Here is a 17,711-nt window from a genome sequence, read left to right on the forward strand (position 1 = left end):
TCTGAAGCAGACTCTGAGCTGTCAGCACAGAGCCCGACGCAGGGCTCAAACTCAGGAATGTGAGATCAGGACCTGAGCTGAAGTTGGTCGCTTAACTGACTGAGCCACCTAGGACCCCCACCCCTGATATTTATATGACAAAATAACTACATTTGTTCACTTACAAGCTGCTTTTAAAAAAAAATAGCTGCTGATATAAACCTTTGTTTTTTGAACTATAATTCTCATTTCATACAATCTGATTCTCTTGCTTGCACTAAATCTTGGCATTTTGGCTTATTTTTGTATTGCTTAAAATCAAATTTAGGGACCATATATTGGGCCCAATTTTTTTTCTATTGGTTTGTGAAATCTGTAACTAACAACCACTAACCTAGAAACTTTCCAAGACTAGTTTGGAGATCTGTTGTATATACAACATAGGCTGTATCTATGGAACAAGTTTGGTAAACTTGTGAATAATTTTTAAAGCAGTAACATTTTATCAGTATTTTTGCTTTAATTCATATTTTTAAAAGATCTTATAAAATCAATTTTGCAAAAGAAATGTAAACCATATTAAAACTGCTGCTATACATTATGAATAACTGAGAACATCTAAATGTCCAATAATATAGATTGGTTAAATCATAATGAATTCATATAATAGTTATCGATTAAAAATCATGCTTTATAATAATATTGTATGATGTGGAAAATGTTTACCTACCGGTCAAATTGTCCTAGTAACTGCTCCTTCCCCTAAGCATTTATATTGCAGCTTTCCAAGGTGCTTTACCACACCTATAGGTTTTCTTTAATCCTGCTCACTCCTTTGTAAATAGTTGTTTCGTTAAACCCTGTTCAAGCACACCACTTTAGTATGTCTGTTTCCCACCAGGACCCTGGGAAAGTTCAAACACAGACTAATGGTGAAATTATACCATTACTCTCTGGTTGGTGAAATTAAGATGAAATTACAGAGAAAATAATGAATACCCATTTTTAAAAAGTATTACTATGACAGGTGCACTGCAGCTAATAAATGAAGGTTACCATTAATTAAATGTTTTTAGTTGTATGCTATTCTTTGTATATCATGCCCTTTAATCTTTTAAATACCCCTATGAGATATAATAGTTATTATCACCCCTAGTTTATATTGAGGACATAATAAATATTTCTGATTATTGTGAGTTAATATATTGTCATTGTTTTCTTTTGTAGATCATTCACGAGAAGTCCTGGAGCAATTAGTAGGCCCAAACAAACTAAAGCAAGTGACTTGGACTGTTTATTGATGCTTATTGAAGCTTATCAAAGCAATGATCTTCATACTACATTCCCAGGAAACAATGGTTTTTGAGATTGGCTTTCCAATAATGTGGTTTTTGCTTTGAAGTTAACCAGACTCTTAAACATTTTAATAGTGGTATTATTCTATGTTTGTTTGAGGAGTCATTGTTTTTGACATGGTAAGCCTAGCATGCCCTCTGATGTATTCGGGGTCGGGGTGGGGGGAGTATTGTGTTTGTTTCTTAAATAACAAAGTTTTAAATTACCAGTTTTCCCTGGAGATTTCCTTCTCCTACTGACATATTTGAGCCATTATAAGAGAAATTTTACCAATATGAATAACCATTAGAATTCTAAGTATCTCTAAAGGCATAATTACCTTCCTAACTATTTTCTGGCCCCTACCTTCCTGAAGTATTTAAGTGCTCATTGGCTAAAAGGAAAGCTGAACATCAGGCCTTTAAATCTTCCCAGAATTCAATATTTCAATAAAACAAAGAAATAGTTTAATGCCATAAACCCATGACATCATACACCTCAGCCATTCAGCATATGAATGTTACTGAGGCCCTTGCCCAGCCACTTACTTTTTATGGCTACTTTTTCCAAATACGTGCTATGCATCTATGAAATTTCTTCCTTAAAAACTGCATTCAGGAATGTGTAAGAATGAGTAGCTACAACATATCATTATAGAGGCTGTTTCTAAAGCTCTGTTGGTTTCACATTGTGAAACAAATAGCACAGGTCTTAGTTTTCAAATGAATTGCTCTTTTATGATCACACATATACAGTGAAATATAGTGTTTAAACTACCCCCAAATTCAGAATATTCCCTGTGCCATGAGCCTGTCTCAGTGGGACTTTCCTAAAGATTTTCTATTTTAACTCTGATGTAGTGCAAAAGAAGGGAAGTATAGCATAGGCAAAATTCTTCTACATGTTTAGAAGGAGGGTTTACACAGTCAACTCTATTTCTTGACCTTACTATTAATTACTTTATAAATATGGTATGTTTATAGTATGGATATATATATTGCCCCTCAAAGGTGGTACATATGTATATGTGAAATGGGTAAAGCCTGTTTTACCTGTGAATTTTCTTTTAAGTAGGTTCCACCAATGTGGGGCTTGAACTCATAACTCTAAAATTAAGACTCACCTCCTCTACGAACTGAGCTGGCCAGTTACCCCTAAAGACAAATTCAATAAAATTTAATAGTAAACATCAAACAAAGTAGCTTTTTCCTCTCTTGGGGAAACAAGTTTTAAGATCTAAAGATCAGCTTTTTAGGGTCTGTAAAGGATTATCTTCCTAAAGCACTTTGCAGTTTAATATTCTTGACTTTTTATATTGCTGGTTGTATTAGCTATTTCTATTTAAAATTTCAGGGCCCCATGCCTATCTATCTCTATCATCCTCACCTGTTACTTTTATCTCTATTTTTCTCCTTACCATCTATCACCATCTGATATCTTGTCTATTTTTTGTTTACTCTCTGTCTCCCCACCCTAGAATATAAGCTTCACGAAGGCAGAAAAAATTTTTTTGCCGTTGCTGTATTCCCAGTACCTAGAACAGTATCTGGTACATAACAAGCACCCAATATTTGTTGAATTGATGGACACAGAAAAAAATAAAGGACAAAAATAAATAAATAAAAATAATACCCGTACTTCCAGTTTCCGGTCCGATGTTATAAAGAGATTGGAAGTCATCACTCCTGTCCTCAAAAGATAAAAGCTGAACAAACTGAAAGTCATTAAGTGCTACAATACTGCTTGTACTATAAGTGGACTCGGCCTAGTTATAAATGTATACCACTAAAAAAAATTTTTTTTAGTATGTATAATTGATATCCTAAGGGAAGAGAGAGAATCATAGAAAATGCTCAGTTAAAAGCAGAGAAGGCACAGGGCACCTGGGTGGCTCAGTCAGTTAAGCGTCTGACTTTGGGTCAGGTCATTATCTTGCAGTTTGTGAGTTTGAGCCCCACTTCACGTTCTGTGCTCACAACTCAGAGCCTGGAGCCTGCTTCGGATTCTTTGTCTCCCTCTCTCTCTGCCCCTCCCCTCCTCTCTTTCTCTCTCTCTCTCAAAAATAAACATTTAAAAAAATTTTTTTTTAAAGCAGAGAAGGCAGGGGGCACCTGGGTGGCTCAGTCAGTTATGCGCCCGGCTTCGGCTCAGGTCATGATCTCACAGTACATGAGTTCGAGCCCTGCATCAGGCTCTGTGCTGACAGCGCAAAGCCTGAAACCTGCTTCAGAGTCTGTGTTTCCCTCTCTCTGCCCCTCCCCTGCTCACACTCTGTCTCTCGCTCCATCTCTCTCTCAAAAATAAATAAACATTAAACAAAAAAAACTTTAAAGCAGAGAAGGCAGGACAAGAGTAGAACACCAAAAGGAAACCAGGAACTCAGGCAACAAATAGGAAACAGTTACAAATATGGAAGATACTAATCCAACTATATCAATAACCACTTTAAAATTGAATGGTCCTTTTTTATTATTTTTTTAATGTTTATTTTTGGGGCACCTGGGTGGCTCAGTTGGTTAGGTGTCCAACTTCAGCTCAGGTCATGACCTCACAACTCGTGGGTTTGAGCCCCGCATCCGGCTCTGCACTGACAGCTCAGAGGCTGGAGCCTGCTTCGGATTCTGTGTCTCCCTCTGTGTCTGTCCCTCCCCTGCTCATGCTCAGTCTCTCTCTCTCTCTCTTTCTCTCAAAAATAAACATTAAAAAACATTTAAAAAATTTAAAAATAAATGTTTATTTTTGAGAGAGAGTACACGCAAGCAGGGGAGGGGCAGAAAGAGGGAGACACAGAATCTGAAGCAGGCTCCAGGCTCTGAGCTGTCAGCACAGAGCCCGATGCGGGGCTTGAACCCATGAACCGTGAAATCATGACCTGAGCCGAAGTTGGACACTTAACCGACTGAGCCACCCAGGCGCTCCCTGAATGGTCCTTTTTTTAAAAAAAGGATTTTTTTAAGTAATGTCTACACTCAACGTGGGGTGAGATCAAGAGTCCCATGCTCCACTAATTGAGCCAGCCAGGCACCACTAAATGTGAATAGTCTTAATACAAACCTGTTTGTTAAACTATGAAGTCATTCACGGCTCACCATTATATACATGGGAGATTTTAAAATAAGTAACATTTGGATACCTCAACGACCTTCTTGTGCCCTCCAAATAAATCATCAAGAGAGGATAATAGAAGCAGGGTTCGTAGATATTTAAGCTTAAATCTTCTCTTTGTCTCAGGTTAATTTCCACAGTGCTCCAGAGTGTAATTTTCTCCAATTTTCTCTTTCTTATCTTGCTAAGAAGGGCAATAACCAGCAGAATACTCTGAATCTTCAAAGGATATGTCAACAAAACTCTTTCCTCTCAAATATCATCCTATGCCATTGTAGCCTATAATTTCTATTAATTTTAACCAAGGCTGAATAAAAATGTACAGTTGATAATGTTTGAGACCCAGTAAACCAGCAGGAATTAGATGCACAAGAGTTGTTTCAGTAGGCTGGAATAAACTCTAACATCCAAGTTCAAGAATCCCAAGTTCCTCTGCAGCCCCAGCTCCAAAATTCCCATCTAATTATCCTATTTTCCTATCTAAGCAACAACTTGTTCTTTACTGCTTTCTGCACATTTCTGCTGTATGACTATAACTGATCACATCTCCTTGGTACCCTAATCCCAGTGGCATGCATGTATTATTAGAAAGCTTACATATAATGCGTATGTTATAAACAATTCCTAAGCAGTGTATAAGAATGTGAGAGCACATTAGAAAGGCTGCATCTTCTACTTCACTTGTAACATATATGATGCTGGTGTTTAGTTTTAAATTAGAGAATAGAAAATATAGTACATAGGGGCACCTGGGAGGCTCAGTAGGTTGAGCGTCCGATATCAGTTCAGGTCATGATCTCATAGTTCATGAGTTCAAGCCCTGCGTTGCCTTGCTGCTGTCAGGGTGGAGCCTGCTTCAGATTTTCTGTCCCCCTCTCTCTGCCCTTTCCCCGCTCGTGCTCACTGTCTCAAAACTAAACATTAAAAAAAAAGTAAAAAAAAAAAAAAAAAAGGAAAAGAAAGAAAATGTAGTACATATAATTAGTACAAAATTATAAGACCCAAAGGTAAAACCTAGGTCTCCCTCCCACCCCAGTCTACCAGCTATCTGGTACCCTACCCCGAACGCAACCACTGTTACCAGTTACTTATTTATCTTTTCAGGGATAGTCTATGTATGTTGCAAGCAAATACGTATTTTATATGTGAACATATATGTAAGTACATATGTATATCTTTTCTATATAAATAGTGGTATACTGTACATATTCTTCTTTACATTCTCACTTATGTCATAGGGTTTTTTCTGATTTATCAGATCCTGACAACCTAGGACATGTAGTGGTAGCATAACCAATTTCTAGCTAACCTTAGAGAGACATAAAGAGGCATCATAAGGTGTCACAGTACAGAGTATGTAGGAAATTCTAGAATCCTTATTTTTATGCATGACTGTCCATTGAGGTCCTATTATATATTATGTACTTTATGCTTTCATTTAATATAATAGCCTTTGAGGTGAGGTTTACCAAGTTTTGTTACAATTTTATAGATGAGGAAATTAGAGCTCAGAGAGCTTAACTACCTGAAAATCCCAACTAGAAAGTGACAGAGTTGCCTGACTCCAAAGCCCGTGTACTCTGTACCATACTAACTGCATCTTTGATCTTTACAGGTAATTTTTTGGAAATACAGCATTCTTATATATTTTGTATTGTGTTTAATTCAAAGATATATCATATAGTTGTCCTCAACTACACGAACAGACTTTGCCACACTTTCTCATTTCTCTCCACTACTTAAATTACATGTTGCTACCATTTTGGTACTGTCTTTTATAGTTCTATCCCTTCAGCAGTAAAACTAGAAAATTGTAGGTAGAGATTTGTACATTTGGCATAATGCAGAACTACGTGACAACGGCTGACAAAACTTTAAGCCTTCACATTTTGGAAACAAGATTTGCCATTTAACAGGAACTGCATGCTCTAAACTGGCAGGTCTCTTAGGAGTAAACCCAAACATAGCTACGTTCATCTTAGAAGCACTTGGACAACTCAAGGCCGAAAATCCCATACTGTGCTTGTTGTCAATCCATTGTTTTCCTTCCTAGTAGGCTCTGGAAGTGAATATTCTACCACTTTGTGCAGCTGATGTTGAATGCTATGTCCACTGAACTGGGGTCGCCCAGGGTCACCAATCAGTACTCGAGTTCTGTGGGTCCAAAAGCAATTCTTCAGCCATTGATGAAGACTGTCTGCAAGGTCTTCATCATAAAACATGTCTCCAAGCACAACAAGGTCCCACTTATCTTGTTCCAAATCCAAAATGTTTTTAGTTAAAATTGGAAAAGGATTCAGTTGGTTCAATTCACAATTCAGTGTGATAGCCATTCCTGCAACTTTAAAGAGAACATAATGCATTGGTATATGCTGGGCAGTTTTAATTCCCTATTGATTAATTTAAGTGATTCAGAAAAGCTCCTAACAATATTTTTTCCCTTTTGTTGTAAGTTGTTTTTTAGGTAAAGCAGTTTATACCAATAGAAACCATTTACTGCTTCAGATATATGAATGGATATCCTGAAAACAAAACAAAACAACACAAAACACCTAAAACTGTGGAGGTTTTAACGAACATTTGCTGACCTAGAAACCAAGAGGTTTGGTTTGTTAGTCTAGGAGACAGGGAAACAAACCTTGGGCTTGAGCAACGTGGCAAGTTAGAACTGAGACCCCTGTATAAAACAGGATCTTCAAGAGCTAAATCCTCGGTAAAACTGAAAACTAAAAGAAACTCAGATGAAATTAAAACTTACCTGTCTCAACTTGGGTTTTAATGGACTAAAATCTCCCTTAAGAACCCAAGGCCTCTCCTCACTTCGGTTTGGGGTCAAATACACACAACCTACATATTTCAGGAAATTCGCAGCCCAGAAATTAACAGTGAGTACTCCCAGGCTCCCAAGTGGTATCGCCTTGGGATATCTGACAGACATAAATATAAATCCTGTTAAGAAAAATTTACTTCAGTTTAGGCCTCACAGGATCCTCACAGATAATATCAATATCCCACTGAACATAAGTTCACGATATCAGATTACAAAATACGCATGGAAATAAGCTATCACATTGAGGCATCTATAGATATTTATCCTGAAAGAAAATAAAGTTGAGTTTTAAATAATTTTAAATATGAAATCCTTACTAGGGTCTATGTCGTTGGCCAAGATCTTCGATGCCCCGCCCATCTTAGCAGCAATAGCTGTAGCTCCACATCCACTCCCAAGATCCAATACAGACCTTCCTCTGACAACATCAGGATTATCCAAAAGATACCTAAATAGAAAGAAAGAAAAAAACACTGAGATGGGAGAAGGTCAGTAAGAAGTAGAAAAGAAAAAGCCTTTTTTTTTTTTTTTTTTAAGCTCTACACCAACATGGGGCTTGAACTCATGACCCTAAGATGAAAAGTCACATGCTCTACCAACTGAGCCAGCCAAGCACCCACCAAAAATGTGTCATTTTAAAGTACTGAGCACTTTACTAGGATCCAGAAACTGTTACGCACCAAGAATATAAGCAGACAAAATACTGCTACAATCAGGACTCAGTAAGTGAGATCCGAAATTCACAGTCTCCTCTTGATTGTTCATCCTAGAATGGTTTTACCTACTGCTAACATTATAATGACCTCTCTGGTAAGGCACAAAGTCCAGTTCAACTAAAGAATTTGGACCAGGGGTAAATAGTTATCAAACAATGAAGATGGATGAGAAACCCTGAAATAATAAATATCAACTGACACTCGACCTTACTAGTGGAAAGTGAAGAACAGCAGGGACTATGGCAAAGTAGGGGTGTCCATGGCCAGGCTAAAGGGAGAGCTGCTACCCCATCTTCAGCTCACTGTTGCCACACAAAATCCCATGTTATCACATAGTCCTGTTTTTCAAGTCAGAGTAGATTTTTACATGAAGTTTTCCAAGTTTTAAAATGTTAGCAACTGATTTTTTGTTTTAAGCTTACAAGGCCAAACAAAACACATCTGTGGGTGCACCGATGTACAGCCTCTGATTCAGTCTGTTAAGGAATTCGTATTTGAAGTTGATAAACAATCACTTTAATAGATGTCATTTAAAATGTCAATATTTTTAAGGTAGGATGTAAGTGAAGAAAGCTTGAAAATTTGCCAACAATGACCAGAAAATCAGAATTGTTTAACACCTAGAAAGTTTTCCAATCTTCATTCTCTGAAAAGCCCTATATTTACATTTATTTAATTTACATTTAAAACTGTAAGCAACATTAATTCTGTTAGGCCATATGATACCTGTGAATGAGAAGTCCTTATCCTTTTCATTTCAGAGCTCTAGAACCTCAAGACATAAACAGGTTTAATCACTTACCAATCCAAGAGCAAAGACCAGATTGAAATGCTCCAAGGTCTTGCCTTTGTTTCAGCAGCTGTGTTTTAATAAAAAGCATAGTGTGAATGTGTGAGAAAATGTTCTAAAGAACACCTTTGTGGGTGCCTGGGTGGCTCAGTCGGTTAAGCCTCCGACTCTAGATTTTGGTTCCCGTCATGATATTGAGGTTCATTCATGATCTTGAGGTTCGTGGGATGGAGCCCCAGTACTTGAGCTGACAGCACAGAGCCTGCTTGGGATTTTTTCTCTCCCTCTTTCTCTGCCCCTCTTCTGCTCGAATGTGCTCTCTCACTCTGAAAATAAATAAATACACTTAAAAAAAAAAAAGAACACTTTTGCAGTCTGGGGAATTAGGAGACCTTAAAAAATGCAGATTCAGGGGCGCTTGTCTGGTTCAGTCAGTAGAGGTGCAACCCTTGGTCTTGGGGACATGAGTTTAAGCCCCACAATGGGCATATGGCTTACTTTAAAAAAAAAAAAAAAAGCTGATTCAAGTCCAGAGTTCACTTGAGACGTCAATAAGCCACTACAGAAGAGGGAACCTTTGTGGGGCCCACTCATATCTCTTGTTCTTTGAGAGATTGAGAAGATGCAATGATGGAGGGAGTGTGAGGCTCGAGGAGCAATATTTATGAAATTAAACGGAAAGCTGAAGGACTGGGGCTTTAGTTTCCATCTAGGAACTCTGCACTGGCCATATAATATGAACCATGAACCTGAGAATAGTGTGAAATTTCCAGATCATTTATAGCTGGCAATGGTTTTGACAGCTGACCCTAGGGTTTCTCTTGGAGAGAGAACTGTATATGGGGACTTACCTTGATAAGCCTGAAGTAAACTGTTCCAAATTAAACAAACAAGAATTTAGGGATTTGCTCTGGTTTTTTGTGAGAAGGAGAATGCAGAAAAAAGGATCTGTAGAAAACAGAAAGGATCTGAATGGTCCTTAAAGGTTCCCATTTCAATTAGGGCAGTACCTAGACAGGGCTTGGCCTCCTGGCCAGTAGATTGCCCAGTAAGGATCGCTGTAGGGCCACAGGTCTGCTCTTTGCCACCAGAACTTGCATCTTGGCGTCAAAAGCCGCAACCAGATTTCAGGAGTGAGGCTGCCTCTGTTGGTGACTTCAGTGTTCTCTTCCAGGAAAGCTTTCATCTCAGGATCCAAAACGTTTCCAGTTCTTCTCCAGGGGCTGTGTCTCCAGGGAAACAAGGGAAGACCATTGCTTCTCACAGCTTTCAGAAAGACACCAGAGTGGTTCACAGGAAAGGGTGCAAATGTTCTCCCACCCAGGCTCAAAGCCATCAGTCCTTTTCCAAAACACAGGTTCTGTCAGTGATGCTGTTGACAAGAGCTGCTGCTCCTCATGAGGAAGGAAGGGTCTGGCTGCCACACTGATCTCAACTGGAAATCTGTGCGTCTCTAAAAACAGAAATAAAGCTGAAAATTCCAAGGCTCACTGACACATCCAAATCCCATTACACAGTGAGAAAATATTACAGTGTAAGCTCTGTAGCAGATGATTCACAAGTGTAAGTTCATTTCAGATGGAAGTGTTGGTGCATCAATTTAGGAAAATACAACCTTTCAAAAAGGAAGCCTTTTCACAACAAAAGCCTTTTAATAATTTAGAACAACAAATATACACGCATTTGAATCTGAGAGAAATCCTTGGGAACATGCCTGTTACATAAAGTAAGGTTTACCTTTAAAGTGATTTCACACATTGAATAAATCCCTTACCTTTAAGCACGCACCCTGAACAAAATAAAAGTCTGCGGCTTCAGGAAGCTTAGATTCTAGTGGGTGAGGCAGAGTTATTACCAGGGCAAACACTGGTCTTGCTTTTATGAAGCCTTGCCAAGAGTTGTGGAGGTTAACAAACTATAACTGCCTGTGGACAAAGACATATAAATCATACTGAGTACACTCTATTTCAATAAAAATTGTTGTAGCATAAAACATCAATGTAATCAAGATTCAGATGTTTTCCTTAAAAGAAAACTTTGTGGATTTAATTGTCACAAAAGAATATCAACTCCCAAATATCTTTCTGTAAATATCTCTGATGACTCATCTTTCCCAAGCCTGGGCCAAAAACGCTTGTTCCAACAGAAAAACACCTTGAATGAGAATAAGCGAGAGTAAGGAACAGCAGTTTAAACACGAACTATACACCCAGTTACTTGGGACCTCTGATCAGTACTACATAAATGTTTTAAATAGTCATATATCCATCCACTCCAGTATTTAGAGGAGGGGCCCCAAACTCAAACCCTTACTAGGGTCCAGACTGGTGATGAGTGATGCCAATGGTTGTAACAGAAAGACTGTAGCGAACTGGAGATCGTTTCTCAATCGTCCAAAGAGGCCAGCAAACTGGTTCCAGGGAAGAACACTGCCAGATCTTCCCAAGATAATAACCCAGATATTTACACATAAACTCCCACTTGTAAATGCAAGCGATCAGTTAAAATATCAAAACACAGGCAGGCTAAAATACCTGTCAGGCCACTTGTGTGAACTCGGGACAGACTTCCAGCGGGTGTTAATCATCTCCGGATCGTGCCCTCGGGATCCCAGGGTCTCTAACAGCCTGCCTTCTCACTGGACTCCTTCTATTAGAAGTATCGGGTCAGCCCTTGAATCGCACAAGCTTAAGATTAAAAATACAGCAGAACAAACGTAAAACTGATTTTGGTTTGGGACACCATGTCTTTTAGACCGACGCTTCCCCCTCCCACTCCAGCACCAATGAAGCATCTGTTATGAACACGCGACTTACATAGAGGACACTTGGTACCTGTATGCAATGTTAAGGAAAGAAGGGGAAGTTCAAAAGGGTAAGTCCCAACTGTGTGTGTGACCACGTTATTTCCCTCCAAGGAGAACAGGAGTCAGCCTTTAAAGGGACAGGCACAGTCCTCTTCTTACCAGGCTGGGCTAACAGGACCCAAGGAAGCTAAGCCCCCGGACCCAGTGCGTCTTTTCCTGCGTGTTTTAGAAGCGCCCCTGGCGCTTGCGAGCCCCCGCGTGGAGGTTGACGCGCTGCTCCGGGTGGCAGACGGCCCGCCCTCCTTCCCAGCAGCCTCTCTCTCCCTTTTCCTACCTTTCTTAAAGGGACAGGGCTTCCGGAGGAGGTGGCGCTCGACCTCCCTCTGGGAACAGGGGACGGCCAAACTCTGATTTCTACAAAATCCAGTCAGACTGGAGCATCTGCTTTGTGCCGGGCACGTGTTGGAGAGGAAACAGGTTTCTCTTCGTTTCCTCTACCCTTCAAAGCTTCTTCCAGCTGATCTTAGTCTTAAATTGACATTAAATACATTAACAGAAGAAGACCAAATTGAATTTTGTACCTATGGGGAATGCCAGGTACAGGAGAAATGAAAAGGCAGGAAGATAAAATGAGGATATATGTCATCCTGAACTGAGGAGAAGGGAGTTTGGGACTTCAAAGGGACGGAAAGCAATTCACAGAAGATGAAAAGGAGTAAATGTTTCGTAAACAAATGTTTGCTGCCCCATAGGAAACAATGGGACGTAGAGAGGAATTTTAAGACTGCTAAATTCCTCCCTAATCACATCTAATTCATCTTATACTATAGTCATCTATGGTGATAGCTATCTTCTGGAGCAGGTTCTCTTTTTAAATTCTTTTAGGCAGTTAGGGGAGGTCAGTTTCTTCCTGAGTCTTTTTTGTACCTTGATTGTTTTCAGCTCAGAAATAATCTGCAGGCCAAAGTGGCATACCTTGGGGCAATTCCTTCTGAGCCCCTTCACACACTTCTAGGCACCCTGCATAGAATGGTGAGCAAAATAGACACAGTATAAGCCTTTTATGACATTTACCTTCAACTGAGATTAAATCATGATGTATGTCTTCCCTTTTACAATAATTTTCATAAATGTACAATGTAAATCTGTTTGCAACCTATATCACTCGAGTTCTGGACCCATATGTCCATCTTCCAACCTTCAACTAAATATAGTCCAAAATCAACTCACCATCCCTCCTGACAACAATTAAAACCTGCTCTGGTGTGCCAAAGGAAAGGAAAATTGACCCCAAATGAAAAAACAGGCAAACCATGTTTCTGCGTCTTAGTTTGCAGTATCTGGCAGCCACCTTTCAAAATTAGAGCTCGTTGCTTCTGTTTTCCATTTCTGCCCTCGGTTTATGGGGTTTCCCATTTTCCCTGTAAAGTGGAACTTCTAGGAACTACTAGAAGGGAATGAAACTGTTACTCCAGTTAACAACCCCAGATGCATCCTTATCGTTTCCTTCTTGCATGAATAGCAATACTTATTTTAAATTGGTAGGCTACACACCTAGCATTTCTGAGTCATTCTGCCCTAGATTTCCTCTATAAAACTAATGACTGTGAATAAAACTCTATTTATTAACTAGCTACTTTTTAAAAAAATTAGCTGTTGATGTAACCTTTGTTTTCTCAACTATAACTTCTTATTTCCACATGCTCTCCCATTCCCTCACTGGCAATAAACCTTAATACATGTTCAAGATCAATTTGTCAAAGAATTATTTTTAACTAGCTTCTGTGTTCTATCCCAGTGAATAGCATGAACAACCCAATTGTTGCCCAAGACACCAGGGAGAAGAAGCAAGCCTAATGTTGCTACAAAAGAGGATTTGTAGTAAAAATCTAAGTGCTCAAGGGGCGCGTGGGTGGCTCAGTCAGTTTAGCATCAGATTCTTGGTTTCAGCTCAGGTCACCATCTCCCGGTTTCAAGAGTTTGAGCTCTGCGTAGGGCTCTGAACTGACAGTGCCGAGGAAACTGCTTGGGATTCTCTCTCTCCCTGTCTCTCTGCCCCTCCCCAACTCATGTTGTCCCTGTCTCTCTCAAAAATAAATAAATAAACTTTAAAGAGAAAATCTAAGTGCTCATCACTGAAGATGCATTTAGTAATGTGAAGCTAATTTAACCAACACTTGGAACTAGGTAAAGGGACTGCTCAATGTCCTTTTCCCACCTTAATATTTTTTTTAAATGTTTATTTTTGAGAGAGCTAGCGCATGCGAGTGGGGGAGGGGAAGTGACAGGGAGACAGAGGATCCAAAACTGGCTGTGTGCTGACAGCAGAGAGCCTGATGTGGGGCTCCCAACTCATGAACCCTGAGATCATGACCTGAGCCGAAATCAAGAGCTGGTAGCTTAACCCACTTAGCCACCCAGCTGCCCCAGCCCACCTTAATAATTTTAAAATTGATCCACTTTCTATTCTTAGAACTAGTCTCTCTCCAATCCTGCCTTCCTCTCTTTCTCTATAGTACAACTTAAATGTTTTTTCCTGGGCTATTGTATATTCTATAGTCCAGAAAAGGCCTTACATTCCTGTAAGATAAGATAGACCAGATAAGTCATGAAAAACAGACATGAATTTTTCTTTCTGTTGTTGCTTGGTGTTGATGTATTATTATTTCTTGGTTAAAAGAAAGAACTGTCTTGTTTTTATTAAAATTGACCCAAATGCTACCAAGCAGACTTGCCAAGTGTCTAATAACAATTGAGCTATCATTTGACTTTATGATATTTACCTCTAAATATCTGCCTACATTTTTCTTTTTCTTCAGAGAGCCAGCTTTCTAATAAGCAGACTCTCTTGAAAGTGCAAGTAAAAAATCTTGTTCTGTACTGAAATTTGTCTTCAAGGGTTTTTTTAGTCAATTATACTTATTAGCTAAATGACCTCAGGTACGTTAAAAACCTCCTTAATGAGGAGAACCAGGATATGCCACCCCAAAATATGCTACTTCAGCATAAGAATTCTTTTGAGCTGAAGGGATCTGACTTCCCGAAACCCCTTATCTGTCCGAAGCAGAACATCCCAAAAGAACTCAACTGTCATAAACCCCTTCCTGGGAGCAACTAATCCTCTTACACTTGAGAAATCAATACCACACCCAAACAGACATTGTCTCAAAATTATCTCCTACCTATTCTCCTAAAGAACCACTGATGTTTCCAAAAAGTCATTCCTGTCAGTGCCCTCTCTACTCTTGCCCATCACCTACTGAGTTAGATGTAGGAGTGCCAAATTCTAACCACCCCCTTTGAGTTACTCATGAGTGAGTTCTGTATGTGTTGCATGTTTACGTTCTATTTTTTTCCGTTCATTTATCTTCTCTCAGTTAAATATGAAGATCCCATAAGAGGTAGAGGAAAGCTTTCCCTCCCCTACACTAAGAATCAGTTTTCTCAGCTGTAAAATAGTGATGATGATAATAATAATAATGAATTGGGAGGATTTAATGCAAAAAAGTAAAGTGCTTAGCACAGTTCTTGGCATATTGTAAATGCTTGATAAGTACACTGAAACTGATTATCGTTGGAAATGTGGAGATAGTGTTGGGAAGGCGCAAGACTGGAGGCTGAAGATCAGGTTTTCAGTTAAGACTGAGAGGATCAGATTGAGTTTCAGAACAATGTTTTAAGCTTCAGGTAGAGCATAGAGGCAGGACAGGGGACAAGGAGACCCCTATCGGAGGATGTAGTGGTAATCCAAGCAAGCAATAATGAGGACAGAACTAAGGCAGTTGTGCCAAGGATGGAATTGGACACATCTGAACAGATTCAGGAAAAGTTCCTAGCAGGACTTGGAGGCTAGTTAAATATACTTGTGTAACCATAATGATGGAAAAACCTGAGGGCAAGAATGTTGGTGTTTCTTTCTCAGCTTGACCTGTCCATGTTCTTTAACCCATGCTATTTGATCATGTTCTCCCTTGCTTAAAATCCTCCCTGACTCCCCAGACCTTCCCTATCAGAGTCCAGTTCCTGCTCACAGCTTCCCAGGGTCTTAGGGATCAGTCCCTATCTCTCTATCCTGCCTGGTTTCAAAACGCTCCTTCTCTCTCCTACAGTTTGCTCCCCTGCCTCTGGGCCTTGTCTTCTCACCCTAAGCCTTGATGAAGACAGCAAGCTAGGGCCACCCCCACATAGACAACCCATCTTCACTGTCTCTAACCACCTCCTCATCCTTCAGAACTCAGCTCAGGGTCGAGGCCCTTTGAAATGCCTTCCCCAACACACATACACACTAATCTGGACATTTTCTTAGCTTCTTACGGGTCTATCCGACAAGAATATCATGCAGCACTGTCACTGCCTGGCTCCTCTACTAGACTGAGAGGCAGACCATCTCTTTCCTCTTTTATCTTTTGGCACGGTTAAGATAGTCAATAAATTCTGCTACATGAAAGAGAAAGCAAATAAATGAGTAAATTAACAAACATTACACATCGGTGTCTCATTTTTAAATTTTAACAATTTTATTGAGGTATAATTAACATGCAATAAACTTTACATATTTCAAGTGTACAATTTGATGTTTTGATGTATGTATACACTCATGAAACCATCACCAAAATCAAGATAGTGAACATATTCGGTGTCCCTGTGTTCTCTCACCCCCCACCCCGTCCCTGCCCACATCCCCTCCTCCATCCCCATGAAGCCACTGATCTGCTTTCTGTCACCATAGATTAATTTGTATTTTCTAGATTTTTATATGAAAGCAATCATACAGTATGTACTCTTTTTCATCTTTATTTTCACTCAACATGATTATTTTGAGATTCATCTATGTTGTTTGAGCATCTTTTCATATGCTTATTTGCCATCCATTCATCTTCTATTCAAATCGTCTCATTTTATTTTTTAAATAGTTTTAAAGTTTATTTATTTATTTTGACGGGGGGGGGGGGGGGAGCAGAAAGAGAGGGAGAGAGAGGATCAGTACAGAGCCCAGTCAGTACAGAGCCCAACGTGGAGCTCCATCTCATGAACTGTGAGATCATGACCTGAGCCAAAACCAAGAGGTGGATGCTTAACTGATTGAGCCTTGTGGCTTATTTTAAATCGAAATTGTTGCATTGTTTTCTGTTCTTACACAATTCAGGTACACCAAAAATAGGGGCTTTCTATCTTTGTTTTTCCTCAGTGCCGGGAGAACAATAAAGCTAATGGAATTATATGGAATGATAAGAAAAACATAACTTCTTTTGCCACATTGGGAGAATATTGTTTATAAGTATAATATAATTTTTAAAATTTTTTTAAGTTTATTTATTTATTTGAGAGATAGTGTGAGTGGGGGAGGGGGAGAGAGAAAGAGAGAGAGAGAGAGAGAGAGAGAGAGAGAGAGAATCCCAAGCAAGCTCTGCACTGCCAGTATAGAGCCTGATGCAGGGCTCAAACTCACGAAACTGTGAGATCATGACCTGAGCTGAAACCAAGAGTTGGACTCTTAACCTACTGAGCCACCCAGGTGCCCCAACATAACATAATTTTTAAGTGTTTATAAATACAAATTAGAAATAAGTTTGTAAATATATTTCTAATAAAATATTGACACTTCAGTTTTGTTCTAAAAACAGCCTCAAGATGCAAAGAACATAAATTGCACCCAAGGAGGGGTGCCTGGCTGGCTCAGTCTGTAGGGCATGTGACTCTTGATATCAGGGTCTTGAGTTCAAGCCCCATGTTGGGTGTAAAGCTTACTTGCAAAAAAAATTGCATGCAAGGAAGTGTGATTTGCCTCTGCCATCCCAGAATGTGCTTCTCCCCAGACGTTTGAAGTGTGAAGTTAGGGGGTTTCTAGAGCTTAAGCTTCCTTCTAGGTTCTCTCCACCAAACTATCCTTGCAACCATTGTGTAGGACCATATCGGTGTGAATGTGTAGGTTTTTTCTTTTCAGTTCCTCATCTGAGGTTGCTGCTCCTTCAGGAGGCAAACTTACAAACCCAGGTCACTTAGTCACGCCTAAAAATCCTGACAGCTGGCCCTTTAAAACCAGTTTGCAATGAAAGGGATTGAGCTGTTACTGAAACATGCAATCTTCTGCCAACTAAAGCTACGGTGCCATCTAGTGATAAGCAAGCTTAACATCAGCCAGGTGTGTCA

At 39.6% G+C, this 17,711-nt stretch overlaps 2 protein-coding genes across 6 annotated transcripts in view; one reads left to right on the plus strand and one right to left on the minus strand.

Annotated features, from left to right (window-relative positions):
* AMN1 (antagonist of mitotic exit network 1 homolog) overlaps positions 1-2,951 on the plus strand; it is a 57,098-nt gene extending 54,147 nt beyond the window's left edge. For both annotated transcript variants that reach the window (XM_053895997.1, XM_019452395.2), the window contains one exon: positions 1,207-2,951. In XM_053895997.1, the coding sequence (XP_053751972.1) occupies positions 1,207-1,280 (74 nt within the window). In that variant the 3' untranslated portion in view covers positions 1,281-2,951. The remainder of the gene's footprint in view (positions 1-1,206) is intronic.
* Positions 2,952-5,775: 2,824 nt separating this feature from the next.
* On the minus strand, positions 5,776-11,856 carry ETFBKMT (electron transfer flavoprotein subunit beta lysine methyltransferase). Of its 4 annotated transcripts, none has more exons than XM_019452390.2 (5): positions 11,572-11,856; positions 10,530-10,680; positions 9,766-10,208; positions 7,567-7,697; positions 5,776-6,760 (listed from the first exon to the last, which is right to left on the minus strand). In XM_019452390.2, the coding sequence occupies exons 3-5, from the start codon at positions 10,089-10,091 to the stop codon at positions 6,417-6,419; spliced, it is 801 nt and encodes a 266-aa protein (XP_019307935.2). In that variant the 5' UTR covers positions 10,092-10,208; positions 10,530-10,680; positions 11,572-11,856; the 3' UTR covers positions 5,776-6,416. The 4 variants fall into 4 exon arrangements, with proteins under 4 accessions (XP_019307935.2, XP_053751970.1, XP_019307934.2 ...); XM_053895995.1 differs by lacking the exon at positions 11,572-11,856 and adding an exon at positions 11,323-11,526; XM_019452389.2 differs by lacking the exon at positions 11,572-11,856 and adding an exon at positions 11,290-11,526.
* Positions 11,857-17,711: the final 5,855 nt, after the last annotated feature.

This window comes from Panthera pardus, unplaced genomic scaffold (assembly GCF_024362965.1).
Source record: "Panthera pardus isolate Hobbes unplaced genomic scaffold, ASM2436296v1 HiC_scaffold_6, whole genome shotgun sequence".
Classification (NCBI taxonomy): Eukaryota; Metazoa; Chordata; class Mammalia; order Carnivora; family Felidae; genus Panthera; species Panthera pardus.

Coding starts and splice junctions, on each gene's coding strand:
- ETFBKMT (XM_019452390.2), bottom strand. CDS start 10,091: ATGGCTTTGAGCCTGGGTGGGAGAACATTTGCACCCTTTCCTGTGAAC. Junction 7,698..9,765: donor GGAGGCCAAGCCCTGTCTAG/GTACTGCCCTAA, acceptor CTTTCTATTTAG/GTATCTTTTGGATAATCCTG. Junction 6,761..7,566: donor GGCCAACGACATAGACCCTA/GTAAGGATTTCA, acceptor TTCTCTTTAAAG/TTGCAGGAATGGCTATCACA.